The 27,388-nt window shown below is 40.1% G+C and overlaps 1 protein-coding gene across 2 annotated transcripts in view; it reads left to right on the forward strand.

The window, feature by feature from the left end:
* ABCA13 (ATP binding cassette subfamily A member 13) overlaps nucleotides 1-27,388 on the forward strand; it is a 513,749-nt gene that overhangs the window by 287,702 nt on the left and 198,659 nt on the right. Inside the window, exons 44-47 of one of the 2 annotated variants that reach the window (XM_063606228.1) lie at nucleotides 7,879-7,971; nucleotides 12,440-12,509; nucleotides 21,903-22,021; nucleotides 24,433-24,520. In XM_063606228.1, coding sequence (XP_063462298.1) covers nucleotides 7,879-7,971; nucleotides 12,440-12,509; nucleotides 21,903-22,021; nucleotides 24,433-24,520 — 370 coding nt within the window. The remainder of the gene's footprint in view (nucleotides 1-7,878; nucleotides 7,972-12,439; nucleotides 12,510-21,902; nucleotides 22,022-24,432; nucleotides 24,521-27,388) is intronic. The other variant, XM_003805826.7, reaches the window with a different exon arrangement.

Below are 27,388 nucleotides of genomic sequence, written 5' to 3' on the forward strand. Positions count from 1 at the left end.
TGTTTTGAGAGTGCTCCAGAAATTCTCCCTCCCCACTAAGAAGTGTGAGAAAAGGGTGGCAGGGCCTCTGTGCCTGTTTAGGGTGGAGGCGAGCAGCACGGAGCAGCCCCAGAGAAATTAGAGGAGGGTGGTGCAGCTCTGAGAGATACAGTGTGAACACAGCTGCACCTGCTTGCAGACATCTGAGGCTGGTAAGACCTGACGGACCTGCTCAAAACCTTGGGCAGCTCCATATTGCCGAAGGGATGATATTGCCACATCTTAGCATATCCTACAGGTCCTCCTGGTGCCTCTGCAGCCTCTGCCACTCCCTTTATCTCATGCTCTGAACTTCAGAATGACACAATCATACATGATGTTGCTGCATCTCTCCCTGTTTAAGGAAATGGAAACTACCTTCCTCTCCTCAGTCCTCTGCCACTCCCACTCTATACACTCTAATGTTCCCAGCAAAATAAGAATACTTCAAAACCCGGCTCAGATGCCCCCTTCCAAGGATCCTCTGTGCTTGCTCTCTCATCTGAATGTCTGTCATTCCTGTGTGGATGTCACTGTGGCTTAACTTAGTGCGGGAGATTCTTGCCTTTCTTCCTACAGGGAGACTTCCTGGAGCTTAAGGATCAAGCCTTCTTTATATCTGTACCTTTAGTTCCTGCCAACATGTCTAGAAATGGTTACTTTCATTAAATCCTTGTTAAATTGAAATAATGAAAATGAAATGTATCAAAAATGTCTTCCAGAAATTAACTTGGACAGGCAGCAGACAAACAAATGGAGCATAGAAAGACAGCTCTCTACACATTAAAAATATAAAATATTTAGGCTCCATGACCTCATCTTCTGGGATGGGGCTCTTAGTCCTTACTAGAGGAGATGGTCCTAAATACACCGCTAGTTCACTGCATTAGAAAAACCCGTGAGCCCTGCTTGAACATGGACCTGACCCTGGCCCACTGTCTGCTGAGTTTTTTCCTACCCCCAAACTCTCTCTCTTTTTCTCCTAGTTCTCCAACTAGGAGACCTAGAAAAAGACCTAGAACGAGCAAGTGTAGGACTCCCAAGTCCTGGTTGCTACACCAGTTCTTTAAGAACCCAAGAGGGCCAGTGGATGTATGTGGCCAGTCAGTGCCCAGTCACCATCCCCTTCTCCTGTTAGCATGCCAGCAGAAACTGGGTGCCTTTTTTAGTTTTCTAGGGCTGCTATAGCAAAGAACCACAGACTGGGTTACTTAACAGAAATGTATTTTCTCACTGTTCTGGAGGCCAGAAGTCTGAAATCAAAGGGTCAGCAGGACCATGTCCTCTCTGAAGGTTCCAGGGGAGAATCCTTCCTTGCGTCTCTAGCTTCGGTGGCTGCCAGCGATCCCTGACATGCCTTGACTTGTGGCAGCATCACTCCAGTCTCAGCCTCCCGTCTTCATGTGGCCTTCCTCCTGCATGTCTCTGTGTCCACATTTCCCTCTTAGAAGGACACCGGTCATATTGGATATGGTACCCGCTGTAATCCTGTATGAACTCATCTAATTATATCTGGATAAACTCATTCCGAATAAGATCACTTTCTGAGGTTCTGAGTGGGCATGAAATTTGGAGGGAAATCATTCAACCCACAACATTTCCTACAACATCTTCCTTAACAAATACCACTAAATTTGACCAATCTCTTGGCCACTTGCCTACAGTAGAATCACTTGGTGTTCTGTAAAACTCAAGCTTTTCTGTTATATGCAGAAGGATAACAGAAATTAAATTAACTGAAGACTGACAGTGATTGTTGGTGTATATTTGTTGGTGTTCTGTCATCTCAAAAACATCCACCAGGTTTTGCAAAATGGTCACCGGGATGTGACAAATGTATACTTCATGATCCAGTGATGTTAACATTCATAGAGAACATCTTCAATTATTTATATTCTTCTCCTCATATATGTACAACTTCCTTCTATGTATGTGGCATCTTTATCACATGAGATAATAGTGATTGCTTCACTTTGTTTCAGTAATTCAGTGAGAGGACAAATGGAAAGTAATTGGACAATTGTTTGGAAGAAATATAATGAAAGTTATTTTTCTTCTTCTTCTTAGTAAATACTAGGATGGACCTAATATATCATCTGTGCTTTTGAGCGGGATGGAGAGGATGTAGCACATTCACCAGCAGGCTCTTGGAGGCCTTCTTTCTGGCAGAATAACATACGAAGTGCTGGCTGCCCCTCTGATCTCATTTCCTGGTTGCCCTTCCCTTGTCTGCAAGGTCCGCCTTCACACCAGGCTTCGTCCAGGTCATAGAACATCCAAACTCTGGACCGACTTTGCATGTCCAGTTGGATACCCCAAGAGCATTCTTCCTCTCAGTCATGGCACAGAAGCTGCTTTCTCAATGTAACTCGCCCATGGTCCTTTTACAGTCCAGTGGGAAAAAACAGATGGTAAATGAAATAGCTGAAACTATTTGCTTGACTTAATTATGTATACATTGTATGGGGACAAAGTCCAGCACTGAGTAGGCATTTTTAAAATGTTTACCCATGAGTGAATATATATCCTTCATGCTCTACCCAACCATGAATTTAGGATGTACTTCATGGCCCCTCACCCTGGGTGAACTGTTCTTCAGCTCAGCCCACCTGAGATTCAGTAATTTGTGAATTGCTGGTAGTTGTACCTCTTAGTGGGTTGAAATTTAAGAAAAAAGAGAGAGAATCCCTGATGACGACATTCTCATTGTGGACAGTGAACTCACAGATGTTGGGTGAACTCCTCGGTTGGCACAACCTAGCAGAAACAGGACTGAGAATCCATTTCAGGCCTCCTGGCTCTAATTCTCATTCCACAAACACTTACAAGGCCATAAGTTCTACCCTGAGAAAGTTTACAGTCAAGCAGAGAAATGATCCCTACAAACAGATGGGAAAGTCTTATAGGTAGATACTTGGTGCAGGGGTTGTGCATAAGCCACATGGGGAGATCTATTTAGGGGTGTCAAAGAAGGTTTTTTAAGGCTATGCCCCCTAAATTGCCTCTTCTGAGATAAATAGGTGTTTTCCAGACGTGGAGAAGAGAAAGTTTCTTCTCTCATACTCTCTCTAAAGGAAGAGTGTGAGTAAATGTGAAAAGTAATGAAGGAAGTCTAGCAGAAGCCTTGATGGTTTCTGGCAGGTATTACGGTATTATAAGGTATTCTGAGGAGAATTGACATTATCTTGCAAACACAATGTAGGGAGGCATTAAGGAGTTCTAAAATCTGGGGAGCGATATGAGGGGGATTATTTTTGTAGCTTCCAGGTAAGAAGTCTGATTTGGAGCAGTCTATCTGAGTCTCTTCCCCTCATAGGTAACTTTTTCTGTCTGGAATTGTGTAAGATTTCTTCTTTATCCTTGGAGTAAAGGATTCCCCCCCCCCCTACTGTTTCCTTATCAAAACTGCAGATTTAAGTCTTTTTTTCAGTTCAGGGTAATTTTTTGGGGGGGTGGGGGAGTATGGGGTCTCACTCGGTTGACCAGGCTGGAGTGCAGTGGCGTGATCTTGGCTCACTACAACCTCTACCTCCTGGGTTCCAGTGATTCTCCTGCCTCAGCCTCCCGAGTAGCTAGGATTACAAGCATGCACCACCACATCTGGCTCATTTTTGTATTTTTAATAGAGACAGGGTTTCACCATGCTGGCCAGGCTGGTCGCGAACTCCTGACCTTAGGTTATCTGCCCGCCTTGGCCTCCCAAAGTGCTGGGATTACAGGCGTGAGCCACCGCGTCCTGCCAGTTCAGGGTAATTTTCTTCTATTATTAATCTAATTTCTACACACCCATTTTTCCTTTACCTCCTTTTAGAACTCCTAGCACATCTCATGTTAGGGTCTTCCAAATCCATCTTTTAATTCTTTATCTTTCCTTAAGGATTTCTTTTTCCTTTTTGTCCTCCTTCTGTGTGGATTTTTCTTATACATCACTGTTTGTATCTAAACAGTGGCTATCCTCTTACTCAATTTATACCTCTAATATTATCTTCAGGAAACCATTCTTCTTGGTTTGAGAAAGTCCTGTGTAGGCATGTGCTTCTCTGTTTTTTTGTTTTGTTTTGTTTTAACTTTAAAGTGGGTATTCCTGCAGCACCTTTATTTTTCATAAGTATTGGCACTGTTTGGGTTTTTCTCTGGTTGCTGGGACCCCAGGACATGTGTTTGTTATTGCTGTTTTGACAGATCAGATAAGGATGTTGCCTATCAACTGGATGAAGTTCCGAATCGAAGCACATTCTGCCTCTGTAGGGCAGCAGCTGGGCTGCCAGTACTTTCTGTTTTTTTCAGGGAGGTGGGGACCTTTGCTTCCTATACTCTCTCTCATTTAGGAATAGAAGGCATCAGCTCCTTTAATTAAGCTTTTTCTTGACTACTGGGGTCCAGCGAGAGAGGGGAGGCTGAGTTCTCTGGAGATTTGCAGGTCTCTGAGGGCCACACTTCCCAGGATGGGTCCTTTCTGGTCCTTTTCCCTGGATGCTCTGCTCCTGTTCTTCACATGGCATTCATATGTGGCCTGGCCTGTAGAGATTATGGCCCTGAATTTGCTTGGCTAGTAGCAAATCCCATAGAGCCCAAGACCTCACCTGGAACCAGAAATTTATCAACACCAAAAGCTGGTTGGATCAGGAGAGGTCGAAAGACTGGAGCTGAGAGTGTAGGGAAGGAAGGAATAAAGAAAGGAAAGGAAAGGAAGGGAAAAGAATGGAATGGAATGGAATGGAAAGGAATGGAACGGAATGGAACGGAAAGGAAAGGAGGAAGGGAGGAAGGGAGGAATGGAGGAAGGAAGGGGAGAGTGTAGGCTGCTGTCTTCCCAGATGCCCCAGTGTTTCTCAAGGTTGGTTTGATCCTTGTCTAAATCAGAACCACTGGGGGGGACTTGTTAACCAGGAAGGCCCATTAGGAGTGTGTATTTGTTCAGCCAAGCTCCTTGGGTCACTCTGGTGCACAATAAATTTTAAGAGATGATTATTAGAGAGAGTGATTCCATTTATGAAGTTCCTCGAGAATCATAGGTAGTAATTTTCAATTTCTAGAGTCTAGTAAGGACAGATGTCAAATGTTTCTAACATAGAGATTTACTTTAAAATATAGCCAGGAGTTTGAAGGCAACAAAAGAGGGATAGTTTAGGAAAAAGCATTTGAAGTTTGTGGTGACAAAGATACTTTTAAAAGAAGCTTGCATTTCCTAATTTGTTAGAAACCTGAAGGCTGTTTATACGGAGGTCACACTGCCTACTTACGAGACATAACTTTGTTGTAAATTTCAGCATGTTCCATAATTGTGTGTTTCTGGCCACAGCTGTAGGGAATTATATTAGGACAGTTGTAAACCATACGAATATTTTAAAATCTTTATTAAATTTTATGCAGTGGGGAAGATAGTGTTTTTCTATAAACATTTATTTCTGGATTTGGATGCCACAGAGGTGTTTGCATTTTAAGTTGCTCTGGAAACAAAGTCCTCCTCAGCAGAAATATAATACTAATTTAATGTAATGAGTTGCATTTCTTCTCAATTAAATTTTGTTTTTGTTTGAATGGTAAAAGTTCAGAAAGGGCCAGATTTAGGGAAGTAAAATAATTGGATGGAGATTAAGGATGAGGCCAATGAATTCAGTGCATTGTTAACATATCACAACTTGTTCAACACATCATTTATGAGACCCTGAGTTCCAACACCTATCCTAAGCATTGTGCCCTTTCCTCAAGGATTGCTTCATTCCAGTAATGAGAACAAGGGTAAGCCTCCAGTTAAACTCCAGTGAAGATGTATACTAAGGCCACCAGGCAGGACAAATGGAGCAGAGGAGGCAGGGAGGACTTATTATGGAATCGGTGTTCCAACCAAGGTTTCCAGGCCAGGCTGGAGATGGCTTCCAATCAAGTGTCCAGGATATTGGAGATACCGACACAGAGGGATCAGCACCCTCAAAAGCAGATCTGCCCAATCAAACAGTGGTTCTCCTGGTCTGGGCTGCGCTGGCTAGGCTGGGCTGGGTGCCGTGCTCAGGAAGAAATGTTGAGCAACAGGCCCTAGGATTGTGGAGGGATTCAAATACTATTTCAAAACGCATAGGTAACAAGAAGCCATTGATAAATTTTGAGCAAAGAAAATGTCAGATTGGTATGTTAGAAGAGCTCACTAAAGGAATTAGAGAAATTGGGAGTCTGTAATGTTCCATTCTATGTGTACGGTCACACTGAACAGTAGCCTAATGAGAAGTTTCTTCTCATTCTGAGCTTACGTTTGTTCTGCAGGATGTGGTTGGAAATTCCTACATTTCCACCTCAGACCTTTCTACATTTTAATGCTAATAGCAATTCAGAAAAATATTTTGGACTCAATTATTTCTTGTCTGAGAACAAAAAATTAATTAGAGAAATCAGTGGTTACAGATTGCTCTGTGGTTGCTTACATTTCTTCTTTCTTTTTTTTTTTTTGCATTTTCTGTTTTAAAGCTTTTTTATTGCTCATAATAATTATACATATTTATGGGGTACATGTGATATTTTGATACATGCATACGATGTATAATAACCAAAGCAGGGTATTTAGGATATCTATCACCTCAAATATTTATAATGTCTTACTTTGGGAACATTTCAAATCTTCTAGCTGTTTTGAAAATAGGATAAATTGTTGTTAACTACAGTCACCCTGCTGTGCTACCAAACACTAGTACCTATTTTTTTTTATAACTGTATGTTTGTACCTATTAACCAACCTCTTTCTCTCCCCTATTCTTCCCAGCTTCTGGTGTTTGCATTTCTTCAATGTAGCTAATGTTTTAAGTTCTTTAAAAGGAGTCACTTATGTATATTTGTTAATTTATATAATAATTCTTTCCAAAAAGAATTGAGGTCACCAGGTATATCTATATAATCTATAATGCTGATTATACACCATTTTTGAAATTTTTGAGACAAGTGTTTGCAAAGATTCTTACTCAAAAAGTATTTTATAAATAACACAATGTAAGTTCTGAAAAGTAAGAAATCTGTACTCTTTTCTAAATACTAATTTAGAATTTTAATTAATTAAATGAGCTCATTCTCATTCAGTCCAATTTAGAAAATCTTAAAATGTCTTTTTCTCTGTATTTTCTCAAGATTGTCTTATAATTGAGGTATAAAATTTAATACAGGGTTTGTTTCTACAACTCCCCACAGTGACATGAATAGTGTCTTATTGCTGATGGTGTCTTCAGTAAGGAAATTCAGTTTTGGTGGTTTTGGCTTTCAGTAATGCTGCTTGAACTACAAATAGACTTCTGAGATGTGTGCCAGTAAAATTTAATGTGTACTTAAAGCACACATAGGATTCTGTGTTGAGGACCTCTGTTAAGAAAATGTAGCTCAATATAGCTCACATATAGAAACCAAATGATATTTCTTATATTAGAAATTGTTTTATTTCAGGACTATGTTAATAGAACAAATATTCAGACCAAACTGGAGCTCCAACTTTAAGAGCATAGTTTTGCAGATTTTAATATATTAACACAATATGATATTATGTAGCCTTTAAAATTTGTTTTTAAAAACCATGCAAATATGTGAAAAATGGTGGTGTTATACTATTAAGTGAAAATGTTGAGGAAAATAATGTACTGTGAATGTGAGTCTATAAAAATGCATATCTGATGGCAAAACTATACTTTTAATAAATTTTCCAATTTTATTGCTTGTTTGGCATTATCATAAAAACAGTGGAAAATTAGCTCTATCTCACTTACTAGGAATCATTAGATGGATCAGCCTAACTAGGGCACAATGTGAGGTCAGCAGCTGGTTCTCCATTCTCTGTTGGGAGCCACTAATAATCCCACTTTGTTTCCTTTGTCTCACAATGAACAGCAGCAGTGGGGGCGACGACTTGGACCTCACCCGTGTGCTTCTGCGGAAGTTTAGAGATCAAGATTTACCCTGTGCAGATTTAAACCCACGCCAGTAAGTGTCAGGTACTCTCTGCAAAAGTGAACACTCCCAACTGGTAATATTGTAGCCTGGGAGGACTGTTTTTCTCCATGATTGGTTATTTCATGTCACAAGTTTATGTTATAAAAAATGAAAATTAGCCTAATGAGTAGGTTATTACTGAACGGGCCTTATGGGTATCACCATATAAAATGATCTGAAGTAAGCTTCATAATTACCCCCTTTCTCCCTTCGTACATGCATGCTTTATATTATTGCAAAATAAATTAATAATTAACAGCATTCAATTTAATAAAACCCAAAGCTGAAAAGAATGAAGTAGCAATGAAGTCTGAATTATGTATTAGCTGTTATTTACTTTTAGAGAATCCTTGTACATATAAAAAATTAATTATATATATTTTTAAATTAAAAGACTTAAAGATCAGTACTGTAAATCAATCTGGGGTGAATTACTTTGAAAATGATCTTTTTGGTATTTACTCATGGTTATTGTGATGATCTTTCTATGAAACCTGGATAGGGGAGGCCTTTCTTTATAAACACTTATTTCCCTCTTATTTTGCTCAATTGTTATATATTAAAGATCTACTACAAGCAAAGTGCTGCTGTAGGAACCAAAATTAATACGGAATATGGCCCTGGTCTCAAGGAATTTACAGTTCTGGGTAGAGCAAATGAGGCAAATGATAAAAGCCATAATGATTTATTAAGTGCCAGAAGTGTATGTTTTTAAGTAGTAAATATAAAAATCTAACAATAATACAATATTGGCATTATGTTTTCTAATTTGTGATGACATATTTTGCCCATTAGTCATATTGGTAATTAGTGTGAGACTGAAAAACTATTAATGTTCTCAGTAAGAAAGAATTAATAGATAATTATGTTGCTTCATTCTAGTCTTTGCAAAACAAAGTAATTTATTTAAAGTTTCAATGGTAATGTTTTCTCCTCTCTGATGGAATACACAGGGTGTAAAATATGTCTACCTTTGAAAAATTGAAATGTAACCTAGGGCCCCATGGGGTCCGGCCCTGGTCCAAGCTGGGATCAAAGAAGAACCAGTTAGAAAAAAAAAATCTTTTATCTAGTCCTTCTCCTTCCAGAGGAAAAAACAAAAGGTAGAATCAATAATTAAAGGACAGCAGAACGTATTGGACATTTTGTTTGGACACGTATTTTACTTCCAGTTCCTTTTACGTGGGTTGCAGTAGAGCCCCAAACTGTCCTCCTCTCCTCTCTCTGTTCCATGAGCTCCTGCCCTCCAGCCCAGCCTGCAGATCAGCCTCATTGCTTTTCTCCTCTGTCTGTTCTTCTTCTACCTTCCTGGATTTATGTTTTTGTGTTCTCCCTTTTCTTTGTGAAATCTACCTAATCTATCCTTAACTCATTTCTATATTTAATCATTTCTATCTATTTTTGAGGTCAGCATAACAAAAGGGTAGGGGGAGAGGTACATGAAAAGATGCTGTGAACACTTGTATTAATAATAATTTATGTCCATGTTATACAAATAGGGCTTGATTCACTAGGACCTCAAATCAGAGCAAAAAGTTTTACTTAAAACCTGTAGATTTCCTTCTGTAAGTGTAAAATATTGTTGAATTTGATGATATCTACATTTTACCTCCTTGGAAGACTTGGGCAATCACTTGATAATTAACTAGAGGAAACATTTTAAAATAATACATTAGATTCTACTGATAGGTTGCTTTTCTGTTGAGATACTCAACTCTGAGTGTCAACTCAATGGTGCTATGTTGAACTTCTGATCTGTACCTCCCTCTCATACGAAGACAATGAAGAGCTCTAGAAAAATCCACTGTTGTCTAAATCCGATCTAAAATATGAGTTTTCTCACAGTAGTAGGTGATGCATAATTTAAAATTTAAAATGTGTTAAAGTTGTCAACTTTTAGAAGCTGACGGGTAGATACAGATATTTAGCTTCATTTTACAAGGCTTATATCTGGTGGCACTTCAGTGTTGAATTCTACTATTTCTAACACAAAATGGTCACTTTCCTCACCCATTCTTGCTAATGGTTTAGTACAGAACAAAAGTCATAGCAAATCTTATATTTCTATCAAACTTAAAACGCCAAGTGGGGAGATGGATAAGGTTTATTTTTGTAATTAAAAAGAAAGTTATTAGATTGCAGCGATATAATAAATCATCTTGGTACTCAGGAAAATCTAGAAGGCTCATTATTAGCCAAAAGGTGGGATCTTCAGAGCCTGTCATGGCTGGTGACAGATTCCCTCTTAGGGGCCTGTAAAGAGGAAAGTTGAGGCCATGGATCAGCAGTGTAGAGAGTGTGCATACCAGGGATCATGATAGAGGGGTAATATAGGACCAGTCTGCCTGAATCCAAATCTCAGCTCCACTCTTACTGACTGTGTGACCCACGCAACTTGCTGAACCTCTCTCTGCTTTTCTTCATTTGCATCAGTGTGCTCTCAGTTCTGTAGAAAGAATAGTCACCTCAACGGCAGGATAGTTCTTGTAGAGAGCTTTTGTTCTCTTAAGGCAAGTTCCTGCCTCAGAAAGCAACTCTCAAGACAGTAGGTCCTTAGAGCTTCTGCCTCTCTCTTCGAGATTTAAAATGCACCTTAGCGCTTTGGGGAGGCCGAGGTGGGCGGATCACGAGGTCAGGAGTTTGAGACCAGCCTGGCCAACATGGTGAAACCCCGTCTCTACTAAAGTTACAAAAAATTAGCTGGGTAAGGTGGTGCGCACCCATAATCCCAGCTACTTGGGAGGCTGAGGCAGGAGAATCACTTGAGCCCAGGAGGCGGAGGTTGTAGTGAGCCGAGATTGTGCCATTGCATTCCAGCCTGGGCAACAGGGCGAGACTCCATCTCAAAAAAAAAAAAAAAAAACGCACCTTAGGTGATTGAAAACTCCAGGCAGCCCTGTAGTAGAGAGAACTATTTCACCCAGTGTGTCCAAACCTGAAGGACCAAATGACCCTCCTCCAGCAGCCTCTCTGCAGCTGTGTCCTGTAGGCCACTTTAGGGAAATGCTTTGCTAAGTCAAAGTGTATTTTTAGATTCTTAAACTTTAAAAGAAAAATTATGTAGAAACTTCTGATTTCTCATAGATCATCCCCTCTGTCTCTCCCTTTTATGAACATTCACACAGCTTCTTAGTGAATCTGTTTGAACACAAAAGTTGTTGGAGGCTGAGAAGTGCTCAAAAAACTACCTGTCATAGGTCATTATGTACCTCTCATGGACACCTAGTTTTACTCTATAAAAGGGAGCTAGGAGAAGAATAAGGGAGGATTTGGAAGAGAAAAAGAAGACTTTTTGAAGTCATATATTAAATTATAAACACTTGTTAACCATCATCTAAGGCATCTGAAGGAAGAAAGGCCTGCTGAGTTTCAGAAGTATAAATGGAATTTTTTTTAAAAGTACATATCAGATACAGTACTCTGATTAAATACGTAACTCTCTTAGGTGTTATTTCCATGTAAACTCTTAAGTTTCAAACTGGAGTCCCTATAAGCTAGTCAGCCAACAAAATGTGGAGAAATCTTTACGTTATTTTTGTTGTTTCAAAAATTACGTAGACATTGTACTTTGCTAACCTGGTTAATAGAAATGGCAAGTTTCTTTTCACTGGGCAAGGCTTTCTTCAATTGGTGTTATCATACTGGCTTTCTCATTGGAGCAGCACACACTTTGCATAGAGCTGGGATCTCGACAGCTGCTTCACCTCTCTGGACCCCACCCCTTCTTCTGAAAAGCAGGGCTGGTAAGGATGGTGGTAAAAACATCTAGCTGGTGCTTGTAATTTGGTAAATGCTAGTTTTCTTCCTCCTTTTCCAATTTTTGAGTAATTAAGAGTAATTATCATTACTAAAACAAATTTTGATTTCCAAATGCTAGAAAAAATATTTTAAAGTATGGGACTCATAAGGAAGTAGAAATAATAGGGAAACTGTGGAATACAAATGTGTTTTTGAACCACTGCTACAAATGGTTTTCGTAACTGTTTCTGTTGCACAATCTTTCTGCAACAGAAAGTTTAACCAGAAAGGTTTAAAGTGGAAATTTAAAAATTGTTTTTCCTTAAGTGATGATTGAATTACTGTGTCATGCCACAAAAAGGAATTAGAGTCTTGCTGTTTATTAATTGCTTCTTGGTACCTGTTTATGAGACTGGAAGCCTCAGGTTCCACCAGGAGCCCCAGCCCCACCGTGAAAGTCCTAGGGAGCCCTGTGATACACTCAATACAGTAAGAAAAGTGAGCCCCATGTAATATAATGGAAATGCTGGCATTGTAATAAAACATTGTCATCAGATTAACAGCTCAAGCTGTGAAAACAAATGTAAGAGCTCTGCCTTCTCGGCAGTGGGAGATGATTATCTTGTGAACTCTGTTCTAGTCTGATGAAACTCTCTTTTATGGAAATACAATGGCATTGTAAATCTAAAAGATCATTCCAATTCTCTCCTTTGTTTTTTAGGAAGAATTCTTTATGCTGGCGCACAGATCCCTTTTCTCACCCAGAATTCCAGGATTCATGTGGCTGCCTGGTAGGTTTCTGCAGCATTTTTGATCTTTTTAAGTCTAAAATTCAAGTGACAAAAATGAGTTTACCCTATCTATAAAATTTTCATATTTGTAACTGTGTCTCTATAACTTTTTGGTTTCCTGGATTAGCTGTTTCTGGGAAAAGTTTCATCACATAAAGTGAATATTTATAGAACACAGATGCTGTATAGATTGACAGTGCCCCTCTCCTTCATTGCCTACTGCCTTTGGTCTTTAACATTCCCCTGGCATTCATTAAGAAAATGACTATTCTTCAAGTAATGATAAAGAAGCTAGAATTGCCCTAAGGAAGGAAATTTTTCTAAATTTCAAGGCAGCATGACCTCAAGGTTCTTGCCATATTTTTATTTGGGCTAGATATTAACAGCTAAGATGCCCCTTAGCTCTCTGACTATGGTTGATTCTTACAAAAACATGTGGAAGTAGGTGTGCCACTATTGAGGTGAGAGACATCACTGTCTAATCTGTGAAGGAGAATAAATTGAAATTTATTTGGAAAACTGATTGGAACTCATCTCAAAGAAAATCTCAGACTCTAATTAATAAAAGGCATAGACCTGCTAGCCACAATCAATAAGCAAGTATGATGACAAGTCTAATTTATAGGAAAAAGGGAAAAGAAAAAAAATATTGAAGTTAATTGAGCATCTGTAATGGAAATGGCCACTTGGAGAACATGTTTACAGGGCCTTCCTAGTTAGTGGCTGATGAGTTGCAATTCTCCTTAATAGTTGTCAACCTAAGGGAAGAAACTGAGACAAATTAATATAGGTAGAGAGTTTATTTGAGCCAAAGTTGAGGACAGCTATGTGGGACACACTTCCAAGTTATCTTTGGAAGTACTCTAGAGAACAAAAAAGAAGCTCAAGTGAAATGGCCTTATTGTCTAGGGTGTCAAATGAAGTTATTTGTCTCATGGCCAAGGAAGTCAAGGATGTGGACACACCAAGAGTGAGCTTAGAGCAGAAATGTAATAAGTGAAAGAAAGAGAGAAAACTCTCTGCTGCAGAGAGGGATCTCAAAAAAGGGTTGCATTTTACAGTGAAGTGCAATGGTTTTAATAAAAAAAGCTAGCAGGGAAGCGTGCTCCATTTATATAGGGCTCAAAAAACCAGTTAGGACTAGGTGTTTCATTTCCATAAGGCATGAATCCCTGGCAGTCCCCACCCCATCTGTTTAGTGCACATGCAGGTCCTTAGCCTAAGTTACTCCATATTGCTTATCTCCTCCTACTGTGCATGCATTAGGAGTGGAACCCTTTTTATTAATCCATTTTCATGCTGCTGATAAAGGCATACCCAAGACTGGGCAATTAACAAAAAAAGAGGTTTACTGGACTTACAGCTCTACATGGCTGGGGAGGCCTCACTATCATGGTGGAAGGCGAAAGGCACTTCTTACATGGCAGCAGCAAGAGAGAGAATGAGAACCAAGGGAAATGGGTTTCCCCTTATCAAACCATCAGATCTCATGGGACTTATTCATTACCATGAGTACAATAAGGGGGAAACCACCCCCGTGTTCAGTTATCTCCCATTGGGGTCCCTCCCACAACTTGTGGGAGTACAAATCAAGATGAGATTTGGGTGGAGACATAGAGCCAAACAATATTACCCTTCAAGGTGGATGTGCCTGGTCCAGGGTAGCTCTTCTTATCTATAATGTTGCAGCCATGTTCCAAGCAAGCTCCCCGTGCAAGCTTCCTTATGTGAGTATGTCGAAAAAGGAAAGGAATGTGCTCACGGGGGCCCACTGTATGTCAGTGAAACTTGCTGACTACACAGGAGGCCCCTTTCTGTGAGGGAATTCATCTCCCCATCTATGTTTGCAGCCTGAACTTTCAGGCTGCTCTTTGTTAGAAAATAAATGCCGCTGAGGACCTTGCCCTAACTATCTGCCTAGCCAGTTTCTTCCTTCCTTCTCTCTCATAATTTATTAAAGAAAAAAGAATGAATCAGGAGAGTGGGTGGTTACAAAAGTCATTTGTCAGGGATTCTCACTGGCATTGTTAGGTTACTTTATAGCTCTGTTGGTGGCACTCAGCCTAGGGTCCATATAGCGAGCTGCTTAGAAATGATTGCTTAGCCCAAGGGGGATGGGGTGGAGTGTGACTGCTGTCTCACTCCAGTGCCTCTCTGGGCCTGATTATTTAAAGGGAGCTCACATTCCTCAGATAAAAAGATTTTTTGTTTGTCTTTTTTCTAGAGATTTTAGAAGCCTTGCTTTTAGAGGAACTAGTCTGCTTTCTTCTCTTAGACGAAAGATACACATGTAAGCGGGAATAGTGACACAGTACCCTTAGTGAGCACTCAGAGTGTTGGTTGATATGGGAGAGGTTTTGGAACTCTCCATGTTTCCCTCTTGGCCCCAGCTGTCAATAAACTCAACTACATTTGGTGATCCTTTGCAGTGATCAGTTATCTTTTTTTTTAAATACATAATTATTGTTTTTTTTCCCTGGTCTTGTTTTTCCATTTATTCACTTTAGGGGCAAAGGGCAAACTTCCCTTTCACCCTCTGAAGCTTCACTGAAAATCAATTGACAAAAGGCAGGTTAACTGGGGAAATACCATACAAACGTGTTAGTGTGCATGGGAGGATCACATCACAGAGTAATTACCCCAAACCCCCAAAGAGGTGCAGAAATTTCTATACCCTTTTCATAGGGGAAGGAGGAGATGGGAAATGTGGATAATTCTTTTAGGGACAGGAAATGATTGTTATAGAGAAAGAATGGGCCGGGGAGAGAGAAATTAGGTTGTAGATGATTCTCCTGGAATTTGAGTGAGCCCGAAAGTCAGGCATTATCTTGTGAAAAAGTCCATCCAAGCATGGTTGCATTCTTCACACTTCTTTTCTGAAATAGATAATGAGATTTCAGGGAGGGGATTGAGGACTTATGTGTTTCCTTTGGTAAGGAGTTTTTTGGTCAGATATGGAAATTCCAAAGAGAATTGGAATGGAGGAGGAACAAGACAAGGTTTCAGGGACCTTGATTCTGAGGCTTATTTCTGAGGCCTTTCAATTGATAAAAATGGCCAGCATGCACAAATGCCATATTTTGGGGGTTTGTTTTCTATGCCTCAGCACTCATGAGATCTCTAATTTTTTACACCACGCTCTTATTCTCTAGCCTTGATTTGATCATTCTATTATAGTAGTGGCTTTTAGTACCACCAGCTACCTAAGGCCTATTGGGATTAGACTGGGTAAATATCAGAATGATTGGTGTTTATGTTCCTAAATTCACTTCAACTCACATGAACTATGAGATTTCAGTAATATGTAAGAAAAAAGGTTTTATCTGAAAAAGTTCCATAGTCAAATACGTTTTGCAAATGCTGGATAAAGCAGTATTAAGCAGGTATCTTTGCCACAGCTCTTCTAAGAAGCTATTTGGTGATAATGAAATTGTCCTTGAATTGACAGTGGAGTAGATGCAGCATTTTCTGCAAATTTGACTGCAAGAGTCCTTCCCTTTTGTGGCACCAGTGTGTTTCGGATGCACTTTGAGAAATGCTGGACCACACGTTAGAAATCAGAGAACCTCAGGAGACAGGGAGTTGAGGTGGAATTAATGAAAGTCCTAAGCAATGGGTGTGGCTACTCTTCGGGGTTGTCTCAAAGGAGACGTACACAAAGCTGTGTGGAAGGAAGGCCTATAGACCCAAGGCCAGTTCTCTGGTCTTTAGTGTTCATGTTGAGCCAAGTTGACTGTGTTTTGTCAGAAGGAAAAATATTTCTCTTCCCCTAAATACATGTGTGCTATCCAGCAGCCCTGGGTCTGCAAGAGCATGTCAATTTCATTTTTTTTTCTTTTTTTTTTTTTTGAGACAGAGTCTCGCTCTGTCACCTAGGCTAGAGGGCAGTGGCGTGATCTCGACTCACTGCCACCTCCGCCTTCTGGGTTCAAGTGATTCTTCTGCCTCAGCCTCCTGAGTAGCTGGGATTACAGGCATGCGCCACTGTGCCCGGCTAATTTTTGTATTTTTAGTAGAGATGGGGTTTCACCATCTTGGCCAGGCTGGTCTCGAACTCCTGACCTTGTCATCCACCTGCCTCGGCCTCCCAAAGTGCTGGGATTGCAGGTGTGAGCCACCACGCCCAACCTATTTCCTCATGTTTTATCAAATATGCTGTGGCTGTCTCCAAACCTACAAAAAGGTTCCATGGTTAGTCCTTCTGAGGATGAAAACATGATTTGGAAGAGACACCGTTAGAAAAGGCTTAAAGGGGAACAGGAATTGAGCTAACTCTAAAGAACAAACAGGGATTTTTTGGGTCTGAGCTCCAGTGGATAACAACACTATGACCCAAAACATGTCATCGGGACTGAGTGTGGCTTTATACAAAATAGGTGGAGGGCATATTTGTTTCTTGTCACTGAGATAATAAATTATCACACAGTTGGTGGCTTAAGAAAGCATGAGTTTATTCTCACACAGTTCTGGAGGCTGGAAGTCTAAAGTCAGTGTCACTGGAGTGAAATTAAGGTGTCTGAAGACTCTTGAGGACAATCTGTCCTTTTCCTCCTCCAGCTTATCTTGTTTCTGGCCTTCCTTGGCCTCTGGTGACATTACACACATCTCTATCTCCATTGTCACAGTGCCTCTTCCCCTTCTTTCTCTGTCTAGTCCTCCTCTGCCTCCCTCTCACAGTGGCACAGGTTGTAACCAGCAAAAGGGCCTGGCTGCTCGCTGCTTGTAGAAAGAGGCCAAAATAATAACGAGCTGAATAAAAGTGAGCAAGACTTTTTTATATGTGCCAGCAAGGGGAAGAGCAGAAAGCAATTCTGCTGTAATTTGTGGAGGGAACACAGGGTTTTTTAAAGAAAGGGTTTGGAATGCAGAAGAGGCAGGGGTGGTAGGTTGGGGGTTGGGGAGCGGGGAGCTAGGAGGTCCCAGGAGGGGTTACTTACTCCAATGGCTCATCTTGAATTATTGTTTCGTTTGGTGAAGAGGCTGACCCCATCGTGGATCCTGCCAGGTTATAAACTAATCACAATCTTGTAGTTAGTCTTCAGCCGGGAATGGGTTCCGGCCTTGAAGTAATCTTTTGTTGGGGACAGATTTTCAGAGATGTGTAGTCCTCTGAAGCTTCTAAGGAAATATATGACCAGGTAAGTGAGCATGGCTTGTGCTTAACAAGCATCTAGGTAAATAAATGTGCATAAGGCATGGGGGCATGAAGTGGGAAAGGAAAGAGAAAGAAAACATTTCGAGGCTATAAGTTTATCTCAGAGCTACATCTTGAAACTCGGAGGGGAAAGAGGAAAAGGGAAAGGATAAAACATTTTAAAATGTTGTTTGAGGCTAAACTGCTAAGCAGCTCAGTTACAAGGTGACTGCATGAGGGCGCACTGTCACAATCCAGGATAATGTTCTGGACTCAAGATCTGTAACTTAATAACATCGTCAAGATACAAAGTAGCATTTAAAGAGTCCAGAGATGAGGGCCTGATATTTTGGTGGGGGGGCGGTCAATATTCAGTTTAATACAGAGGGTGTATTTGGGGACACCTACACGGATAATGGTTAGAATGAGACCAAGGATATTTTCTCGCGATCATTAAAAAGTCAGGAAACAACAGGTGCTGGAGAGGATGTGGAGAAATAGGAACACTTTTACACTGTTGGTGGGACTGTAAACTAGTTCAACCATTGTGGAAGTCAGTATGGCGATTCCTCAGGGATCTAGAACTAGAAATACCATTTGAGCCAGCCATCCCATTACTAGGTATATACCCAAAGGTCTATAAATCATGCTGCTATAAAGACACATGCACACGTATGTTTATTGCAGCACTATTCACAATAGCAAAGACTTGGAACCAACCCAAATATCCAACAATGATAGACTGGATTAAGAAAATGTGGGACATATACACCATGGAATACTATGCAGCCATAAAAAATGATGAGTTCATGTCTTTTGTAGGGACATGGATGAAGCTGGAAATCATCATTCTCAGCAAACTATTGCAAGGACAAAAAACCAAACACTGCATGTTCTCACTCATAGGTGGGAATTGAACAATGAGAACACATGGACACAGGAAGGGGAACATCACACTCCGGGGACTGTTGTGGGGTGGGGGGAGGGGGGAGGGATAGCATTAGGAGATATACCTAATGCTAAATGACGAGTTAATGGGTGCAGTACACCAACATGGCACATGTATACATATGTAACAAACCTGCACATTGTGCACATGTACCCTAAAACTTAAAGTATAATAATAATAATAAAAAAAGAATGAGACCAAGAATATTTTCTAGTAGACCTGAATTCTTGATAATAATTGGAATTTTTTTTAGCAAGAAAATCATCTAACTGAAAACACCATTTTAGAAGGATGTATCTTGATAGGTATGGGGGGTGGCAAAGTGAGTTGGAGAGAGGAAAGCTGGAGGTAGGGAAACTTTAGAGGTTTTTATGTTCATCAAGGTTGGCTGATTTATTTATTTATTTTAATTGAGAAGCAGAAGTTATATATATTTGTGGTTACAGCATATCATATATCATGATATTATATATATAATACATAAAATGATATGATATATATCATTATATATACATATATATTTCAATTATATATAATATTTCATTTTTATATATATCATATATATCATTTTATATATATATATATATAAAATCACACACACCCATTATGGAAAGGCTAAATCCAGCTTTTTAATATATGCATTACCTCATGTACTTATTGTAGGGGCACAGGAAAACTTGCCCTTCATCCTCCGTAAGTTTGCTAAAAAATCAACTCATAAAAGCAGATTAATTGGAGAAAAGGCATATGAATTCTTTTAACATGTACAGGGGGAGAATTACAGAGTGATTATCTATCCCCCAATGAAGTTCAGAAGTTTATATATCATCTCAAGTTTACAAAAAGAATAGGGCTTTGGATCCTGGCAAATCAGGTTATGGGGGGAGAAGATGCATTCTGTACTGGGACAATAAAAGATTGCAATAGAGAATAAATGGATCTTGGAACAGACACTATCTGTTTAGGTATGGTTACATTCTTGGTCTTACAGCAAGGAGGAGAAATAAAACATTCTCCTTGGTGAGTCTAGATCTTAGTTAGGTAAAGAATTTCAACTTCATCCTGTGCTTTGGGAGAGATGGTGGGTAGGAGGGAGGTCAGAGAGACCTTGAAGCTTCTTTAGCTCAGCATGTGAAAGCACCATATTTTGGGGTATTGTTTTCTGAGCCCCAACGTTACTATTTGTGTGCATGTGTTTGTGTGTGTTGAGGATACTTAAAATCTACTCTTTTTTTTTTGAGATGTAGTCTCGCTCTGTCGCCCAGGCTGGAGTGCAGTGGTGCGATCTTGGCTCACTGCAAGCTCCGCCTCCTGGGTTCACGCCATTCTCCTGCCTCAGCCTCCCGAGTAGCTGGGACTACAGGTGCCCGCCACTACGCCCGGCTAATTTTTTTTTGTATTTTTAGAAGGGACGGGGTTTCACCGTGTTAGCCAGGATGGTCTCGATCTCCTGACCTCGTGATCTGCCCGCCTCAGCCTCCCAAAGTTAAAATCTACTCTTTTAGCAATTTTCCTTTTTCGTTTTTTTGAGACAGAGTCTCGCTCTGTGGCCCAGGCTAGAGTGCAGTGGTGCCATCTTGGCTCACTGCAACCTCCGCCTCCCAGGTTCAAGCAATTCTCCTGCCTCAGCCTCCCGAGTAGCTGGGACTACAGGATTGTGCTACCATGCCCTGCTAATTTTTGCATTTTTATTAGAGATGGGGTTTCATCATGTTGCCTAGGCTGGTCTCAAACTCCTGACCTGAAGCGATCCACCCACCTCTGCCTCCCAATGTGCTGGGATTACAGGTGTGAGCCCCTCGACTAGCTCTTTTAGCAATTTTCAAGGTACAATACATTGTTACTAATTGTAGTCATTATGTTGTACAATAGATCTCTTGTACTTTTGCCTCCTGTTTAGCTGAAATTTTGTATCCATTGACCAACATCCTCTCTGCCAATCACCATTTTACTCTCTGTTCCTATGAGTTTGACTTTTTTAGATTCCACAAATAAGTGAGAGTCTTGCTGAATTATTATGTGCAACAATTATTATTATTTTTAGTATCTTTCCTCAAGCCTTTCTTTCAAGACCCTGAAAGTAGTATCTTAAATGCATATCGCCCTTCTTACTTTGCTGTAGTTCTTTCATGTGTATCTGAACCTAACAGCAAATCCATGCATTTAGGTAAGCCTGTTTTCATTTTCATTTTGCAAATAAGCAGACAAGCTTCCAAAGCTGTAATGAATGTGAAACTGGCCCAAATGTCTCTTAGAAGTAATATTTATGGATTTTTGAATAAACATGGAAATGGACCCTCCCTGGTCTTAAAAGTTGAAACTTACGTTTGTCTCACCTAAGTTTCTTCCTCAAGAACCTGATCCTCAGGCAAGGGACTGAAATACGTTAGATCTCTGAGTTCAGAAAATGAGACTCCAGACGCCTCATCCATCATGATTGCTTCCTTACCCCTCCTTCTTTCCTGTTTTCCCATTTTCCCCTCCATATAACCCCCACCAGTTTTAGATGGTTGAGGAGATGGATTTGAGACTTTCTCTTTCATTCTCCTCAGCTGCAGAACTCAGCTAAAAGCTTCCTCCCTGGCAACACTCATTGTCTCAGTGATTGGCTTTCTGTGCAGCAAGACCAAACCCCTGGCATTTTGATAACAAAAGACTCAGAGACAGAGTCGTTTCCTATTTTAATATATCATCTTTTCTGAAAGTGTTTGAGAAATGGAAACAAAGCACATTAACTCTAAAGCCGGTCTGTGGCAGGGCAGAGCACATCATTGCGCAGCCTCCAGTGGCCTGGGTTTTGCGTTGTGTTGATCACTGCCTCCTACCTTGTTAGGTGATTATTCCATGATGCAGAGCTGGTGTTGGCATGCTGGTGAGTCGCTGGAGAAAAGCTGTTTGATTTCTACTTTAGACCTTATGAAAGAGACACACGCCTTTGAATTATCCTGCTTATCTTCCTCCCACTAGTTGTCTCTGACTCTCTTTCAGGTTCATCAAATGCAAGATCACCCCAGTGAAAACATTTTTTTTTTTTTTTAGTTTTTATAAATCTGCCCAAACTTACATACAGAAAAGGATTTGAAGTTCTCAGATATAATTGACTGCAAAAGTCACAGTGGTATTCTGGCATAATTCTCAAATACATGTGACTGAAAGAGATTTTAGAAATTAGAACATATAAAGGGCTGCAGATAATTTATTAAAAATTGAAAGCTAGAGAAAAATCACATGTAGTTTCAAGTAATGTCAGTGAACCAGTTTGTGAATTATAAAAAAGTTTTTGTTTTTATCTTTTTGAAAACAATTTCAGAAGTGTCCAAATAGAAGTGCTAGTGCTCCCTACCTGACCAACCACCTGGGCCACACACTGTTGAATCTCTCAGGCTTCAATATGGAGGAGTACTTGCTGGCACCATCTGAAAAACCAAGGTGTGTTCAATACTCTTGCTGGGTCTTTTCTTGTTTGGATTACTATGGAAAACTTATTGTTTTAAATGCTAATGTTCTTAAAAAGTCAAAAATCTAAGACTGACCTTGGTGCTCATAAAAATTCCACAGTGTGTGATGTTCCCCTTCCTGTGTCCATGTTTTTACATTAAAAGTAGACAAATAGTTTTGTCATCTGTTTCTCATCCATTTCTAATATTTAAATATAATAAAGTCTAATTGAAAACAAAAACAAACAAAAAAAATTCCACATAGATGCCACGGACCTTAATAAGATTCCTTACTGCTGACTTTCACTCTTTTAAGTGCTGGGGGAAATCCTATCAATTGAGATTTGTCAGTGGCAGAAGCACGAGAGCCAGAAGCTGTTTTACTGCTTTAGGAAATAAGAGCAGATAAGTTTACAGCATAATGAAAGAAAGACCTTATTTTAGAGTCCTCTCTATTATGCAGCATTCAATATGGGAACCTGGGTACAACTAGCATCTTGAAATTCCTCTTGGGCAATTTTTGGGAAACATTTTGTGTTGTGTTGAATTTCCTTGAGACTAAGGGGGTGAATCCAGATGAGAAAGATCAGCAGTGAGTGCTTCTCATTGCTTTGAATCTTAATAATATCTGCCCAATGTAATTTTCCCATATCCCCCAAATGTATTATATTGCTTCATGTATGAAGGCATCCCATAGGCTGACTGTATTGCCTGGGACTCCCTACTGCCCTCTACCTGCCCCACTGGGGTTTGCCTGCCTCTCTTCTGCTGCCCCACCTCTTAATGTCTTTCAACATGTGCTAGAATCTCTGGTTTTCTGTTCTAACTCTGATGGTTAGCTTTTTTTTTTTTAATGGAGTCTCGCTCTGTCACCCAGGCTGGAGTGCAGTGGCATGATCTCGGCTCACTGCAAGCTCCACCTCCCAGGTTCCAGAGATTCTCGTGCCTCAGCCTCCCGAGTAGCTGGGTCTACAGGCACCTGCCACCACACCTGGCTAATTTTTTTGTATTTTTAGTAGAGATGGGATTTCACCATATTGGTCAGGCTGGTCTTGAACTCCTGACCTCAGGTGATCCTCCCGCCTCAGGCTCCCAAAGTGCTAGGATTACAGGCATGAGCCAATAGCTTTTTGAAGGTGGGAACTTGTGTGCCCAGAACTTAGAATATTATCTGGCACATCAAAGATGTTCAACCAGTATCTGTTGAATGAATGAGTATATTCAGTTGAGCCAGTTGGGAATGTGTACTTATTCCTTTGCCTGAATTTTTGCTGAGAGTAGAACACTGTGGTAGAAGATAAGACTATTCTTCAGTCTCCTTTTATCTAGTGAGTGGAAGACAAAATTTATTTAGATAATAGTTAACATTTTTTTTTTAAATGTTAACCCTTTTTTTGAAGTTTAATAGATACAAGATAGTGTGCAACTCATGGAGATATTAAAAAAAAGATATAATTCCCACCCAGGAAAAATTCACAGAGCTACATAAAGATAAACCAGCAAACAGACAATAAAACCCAGTGTGGTAATTGATAACAATGGATGGAAATACAGGGTATTGTGGGAACTCAAAAGACAAGGAACATCTAACCCACCTGAAATTGTCTGGAATGCTTTCCTAAACCAGACAAGATTTGAGTGAAAGATTAAAGAAATAGAGTAGGGAAGACAAACCAGAGTGGCTCAAAAGATTATGACCACTATTAAGAAATTTTTTTTTTTTTTTGAAATGGAGTCTTGCTCTGTTGCCTAGGCTGGAGTGCAGTGGCACGATGTCCACTGTAACCTCCGCCTCCCAGGTTCAAGGGATTCTCTTGCCTCAGCCTCCTGAGTAGCTGGGATTACAGGTGCCTGCCACCATGCCCAGCTAATTTTTTTTTTTTGTATTTTTACAAAATACAGAAAAAGACAGGGTTTCACCATGTTGGCCAGGCTGGTCTCAAACTCCTGACCTCAGGTGGTCCACCTGCCTCAGCCTCCCAACGTGCTGGGATTACAGGTGTGAGCCACCACACGTAGCCCAAGAAATTATGAATAATGGATTTGTAGAGGGAATGACCATTAATTAAAATAATAACAGTGCTGATGATCAAGCCCTACCTGTTACATGGCATGTATTTCCTAACAAGACAATAAGGTGTGACAAGTACACTTTCTAATGTGGCCAGCCTTATCCACACCTTCTCAATTATCAGTGCCTTCCGTTTTGCCTGGCTTGGGAGCCAGGAAACTTGCATCAGCACAGCACCTCTCTGCCTGTGTGTTCATGTCACAGACCACAGATGCTCAGTTGGCTACTGTCCTAAGACTGCTGTACCTGGTGGGGTTAGTAATGAATACCCTCTGATTAGAAGTCCTGGTGCTCTGTGGTTGAAGCACTAACACAATGTTCATTGTTAACAGGCTTGGAGGTTGGTCTTTTGGATTAAAAGTCCCCAGTGAAGCTGGAGGTGCAAATGGAAACATATCAAAACCCCCAACTCTGGCAAAGGTAATCATATTCTTTTTATTTTTTTCCTGTTTTAGAAAGTATTTAGGAAAACTCAACATTCAAATATAATTTTGAGCACAGGGTTGGGAAGGACCAGATTAAATCCAATCATTTGTTACTAAGCATCAAGGAAAATTATATGTAAATAATGTCTTGAAAAAAAATGACTTGTTTTTCTTTAGAAATAGAGGAAATAGGTTTTTGCTTTTTGTTAAGACAGGACTTCACCTAGTAAATATAAAGTGGAGAAAAAAATCTATTTTCAAAGATATCCATAGTTGTCATAATTGGAAATATCACTAGTTTCTTTGCTGGCCAAGGAGTACTTCCATTCATGAATGTAAATGCCTTATCTTCCAGAAGGCTGGATAGATAGGCCTGGAGATGACACAAAGAAAGCAGCAGTTACACAGAGCTACTCTTAGGAGTCCTGGATTTTCAAGCCCTGCCAGGACTATACCTGTGATTTAGGAATGGTCCCCTTAGAATTAAAGAGACTAGGTGGGAGATTCTTCAGCTTTGAGAGAATGAGGACTGGGATAGAGGAAAGATGCCTTGATCCATCAGTAGGAACAGAGAAGTGGTGAACCCAACAGTGAGTTGTTGTTATTTAAGGAAAAAAGTCAACACTACCTTAAAATGGGGAAAGCAGAAAGATTCAAAGCATTCAGTCTCCATGACTGGAGAAATAGTATTGTGTTTGATTGAGAGAGAAATCAGAAAAGGGTAGATTGTGGGAGGAAGTTAAGTCCACTGCGGGAGAGTGAGTGTGAGTTCTTATTAGGATATCAGTATAGACATTTCATTCTGTAGTGTGTGGATGTTGTGTCTACTCATGAGCCAATTGTGGAGCTATGAGAACAAGAACAATCTCCATGAGCCCAGGAAGGCACTCTCTCTCTTCTGTAGTGGGGACTTGCATGGTTCATGTGAACCTGAAGGAGCTTATTGGGATAAAGACATGCACACGTTGGAGGTTTATTCAGTGAAATAAAAGTTCTTACAGGTGCTTCACAATGTCATCCCTGATGAGACAGTCATACTTCACAATGTAATCCCTAAACAAATGTATTATGATGTAATCTGGGAAAAATTTCCAGTCGTAGCGTGGACGATTCAGGAATCTCTCCAACAGCTGAGGTTTGTTCAAATCTCTTTTCCTTCTAAAGACAACACACATGCATGAAGATTTAAAGCTTGATATGAAAATATCATTATTAATAACTTGATAGAAAAATAAAATGTATTTGCTGACATATATTGGAATACATTATGTGGCCATTATGAAAATATACCTAATTAGTAGAAGGAATCTGTTCATTTCCTCTACAAATATTCCGACTTTTTAGTCTATCCCAATCTAAACCCTTCTTACGTATTCATAGGAGATGGTTGTGTCTTTGCTTTGAAGTGTCTGAGGCACGGACCTCTTGTTCAGTGATGAGTGGCTGGGGATTTGTGTGTTCTCCTCACATCTCTAACTTTTTGTCTTTGTTTAGATGAGTCTTCTGTACTGACATGTTTGAGTGGTGATTGCTGAAGTTTTTAATGTTATTTACGTGTCCTTCGACAGGCACAAGCATGCAGGTGAATTATACTTGACCCTTTGGGGACTAAGCTCCTCTCCAGCAAGCCAAGGAACTCAACATTGTTGTGGGGTGTAAAGGGCAATCTATTATTTGAAATACCAGAACTGCTGGCGACTGAAACTGCTTCAAATGATTGCATTTATCTTTCTGTAATGACCGGCTTTTTCTTTCAGCCCTTAGGCTACATTCATCGACATAGATGATATGATTTTCATAGTCCTTCTGAAGGAAAACATGAAAAATTTGCATATGAATAGACTTAATGTATGGTTCAATATCTTGTAGAATGTCTCTTGTGTGACCTTTATGAGTTCTATCATTCACATCTTGAGTGTTTAGCTTGTTTAATCAAAACACTCTTTAGAACTTACACACTTCAGTTAAAGAAGCTAAACACATTTTCACTTTCGTTTTTTTGCATAGTTCTGTTCTCTTATGGAATTTTATATATTTGAATATCCACTGAGAGTTTTTTTTTTCTTATAGCTGCTTAGTTACTTTTTGGAGGGGCTGTTATTCCTGAGATGAAAGGTCTGTTTTGAGGTGTCATAGTATGTTCCTAAAAGAAGATTAATTTCCTATTTCATTATTGGACTTTATCACTTCGTGACTTATGGACTGGTAGGGAAGGAAATCCCACAGCTTATTTCCAGAACACAGCCTAGTTTTAGAAAACCATTCTTGGGAGAAAAAGAAAAAGAAAGAAATAAAAGCTTTTTCTTTGATCTCTGTTAAGTCCTGAATGCTAACTTTAAGATCATCACAAAGTATGCATTTATTACTTAAAGAATCTATAAAACCTTTCTCAAGTAAAGGCCAGTTTATAAAGGAACCGATCAGGAGTTCCAGAACATTTTAAAATCTGTTCCTTGGAACTCTGCAAGTCAATCATTTATTGCCAAAATGATGCTGTGTAGCAAACAACTGCTAACCGTTAGTAGCATCAAGAGTAAACATGCATTTCGCTCATGAGTCTGTGGGATTGTGCTGCTGTGGGCTGTGCATAACAGATGGTGCCAGGCCCCACTATCTGTGGGGAATTTGGGATGCTCTTTATCCAGGGCCTGGTTCTGCATCCTTGGAATGTTCCCCAGCTCATCATCTGCAATGACCCTTAACTCTACTCTGCCAGGTGCTTCCCCTTCCGTTGCCCTCCATAGCTATGTGTGAAGATACTTTAAAATATGCCTTTTGAGTAGCTCTCAGCCTGCTTCCTGCCTGTGGACAGCTGGGTTCTTAGAGCTATTTACATTTTACATGTATTCCAGCCTGGGGTACC

Source organism: Pan paniscus, chromosome 6 (genome assembly GCF_029289425.2).
Source record: "Pan paniscus chromosome 6, NHGRI_mPanPan1-v2.0_pri, whole genome shotgun sequence".
Lineage (NCBI taxonomy): Eukaryota > Metazoa > Chordata > Mammalia > Primates > Hominidae > Pan > Pan paniscus.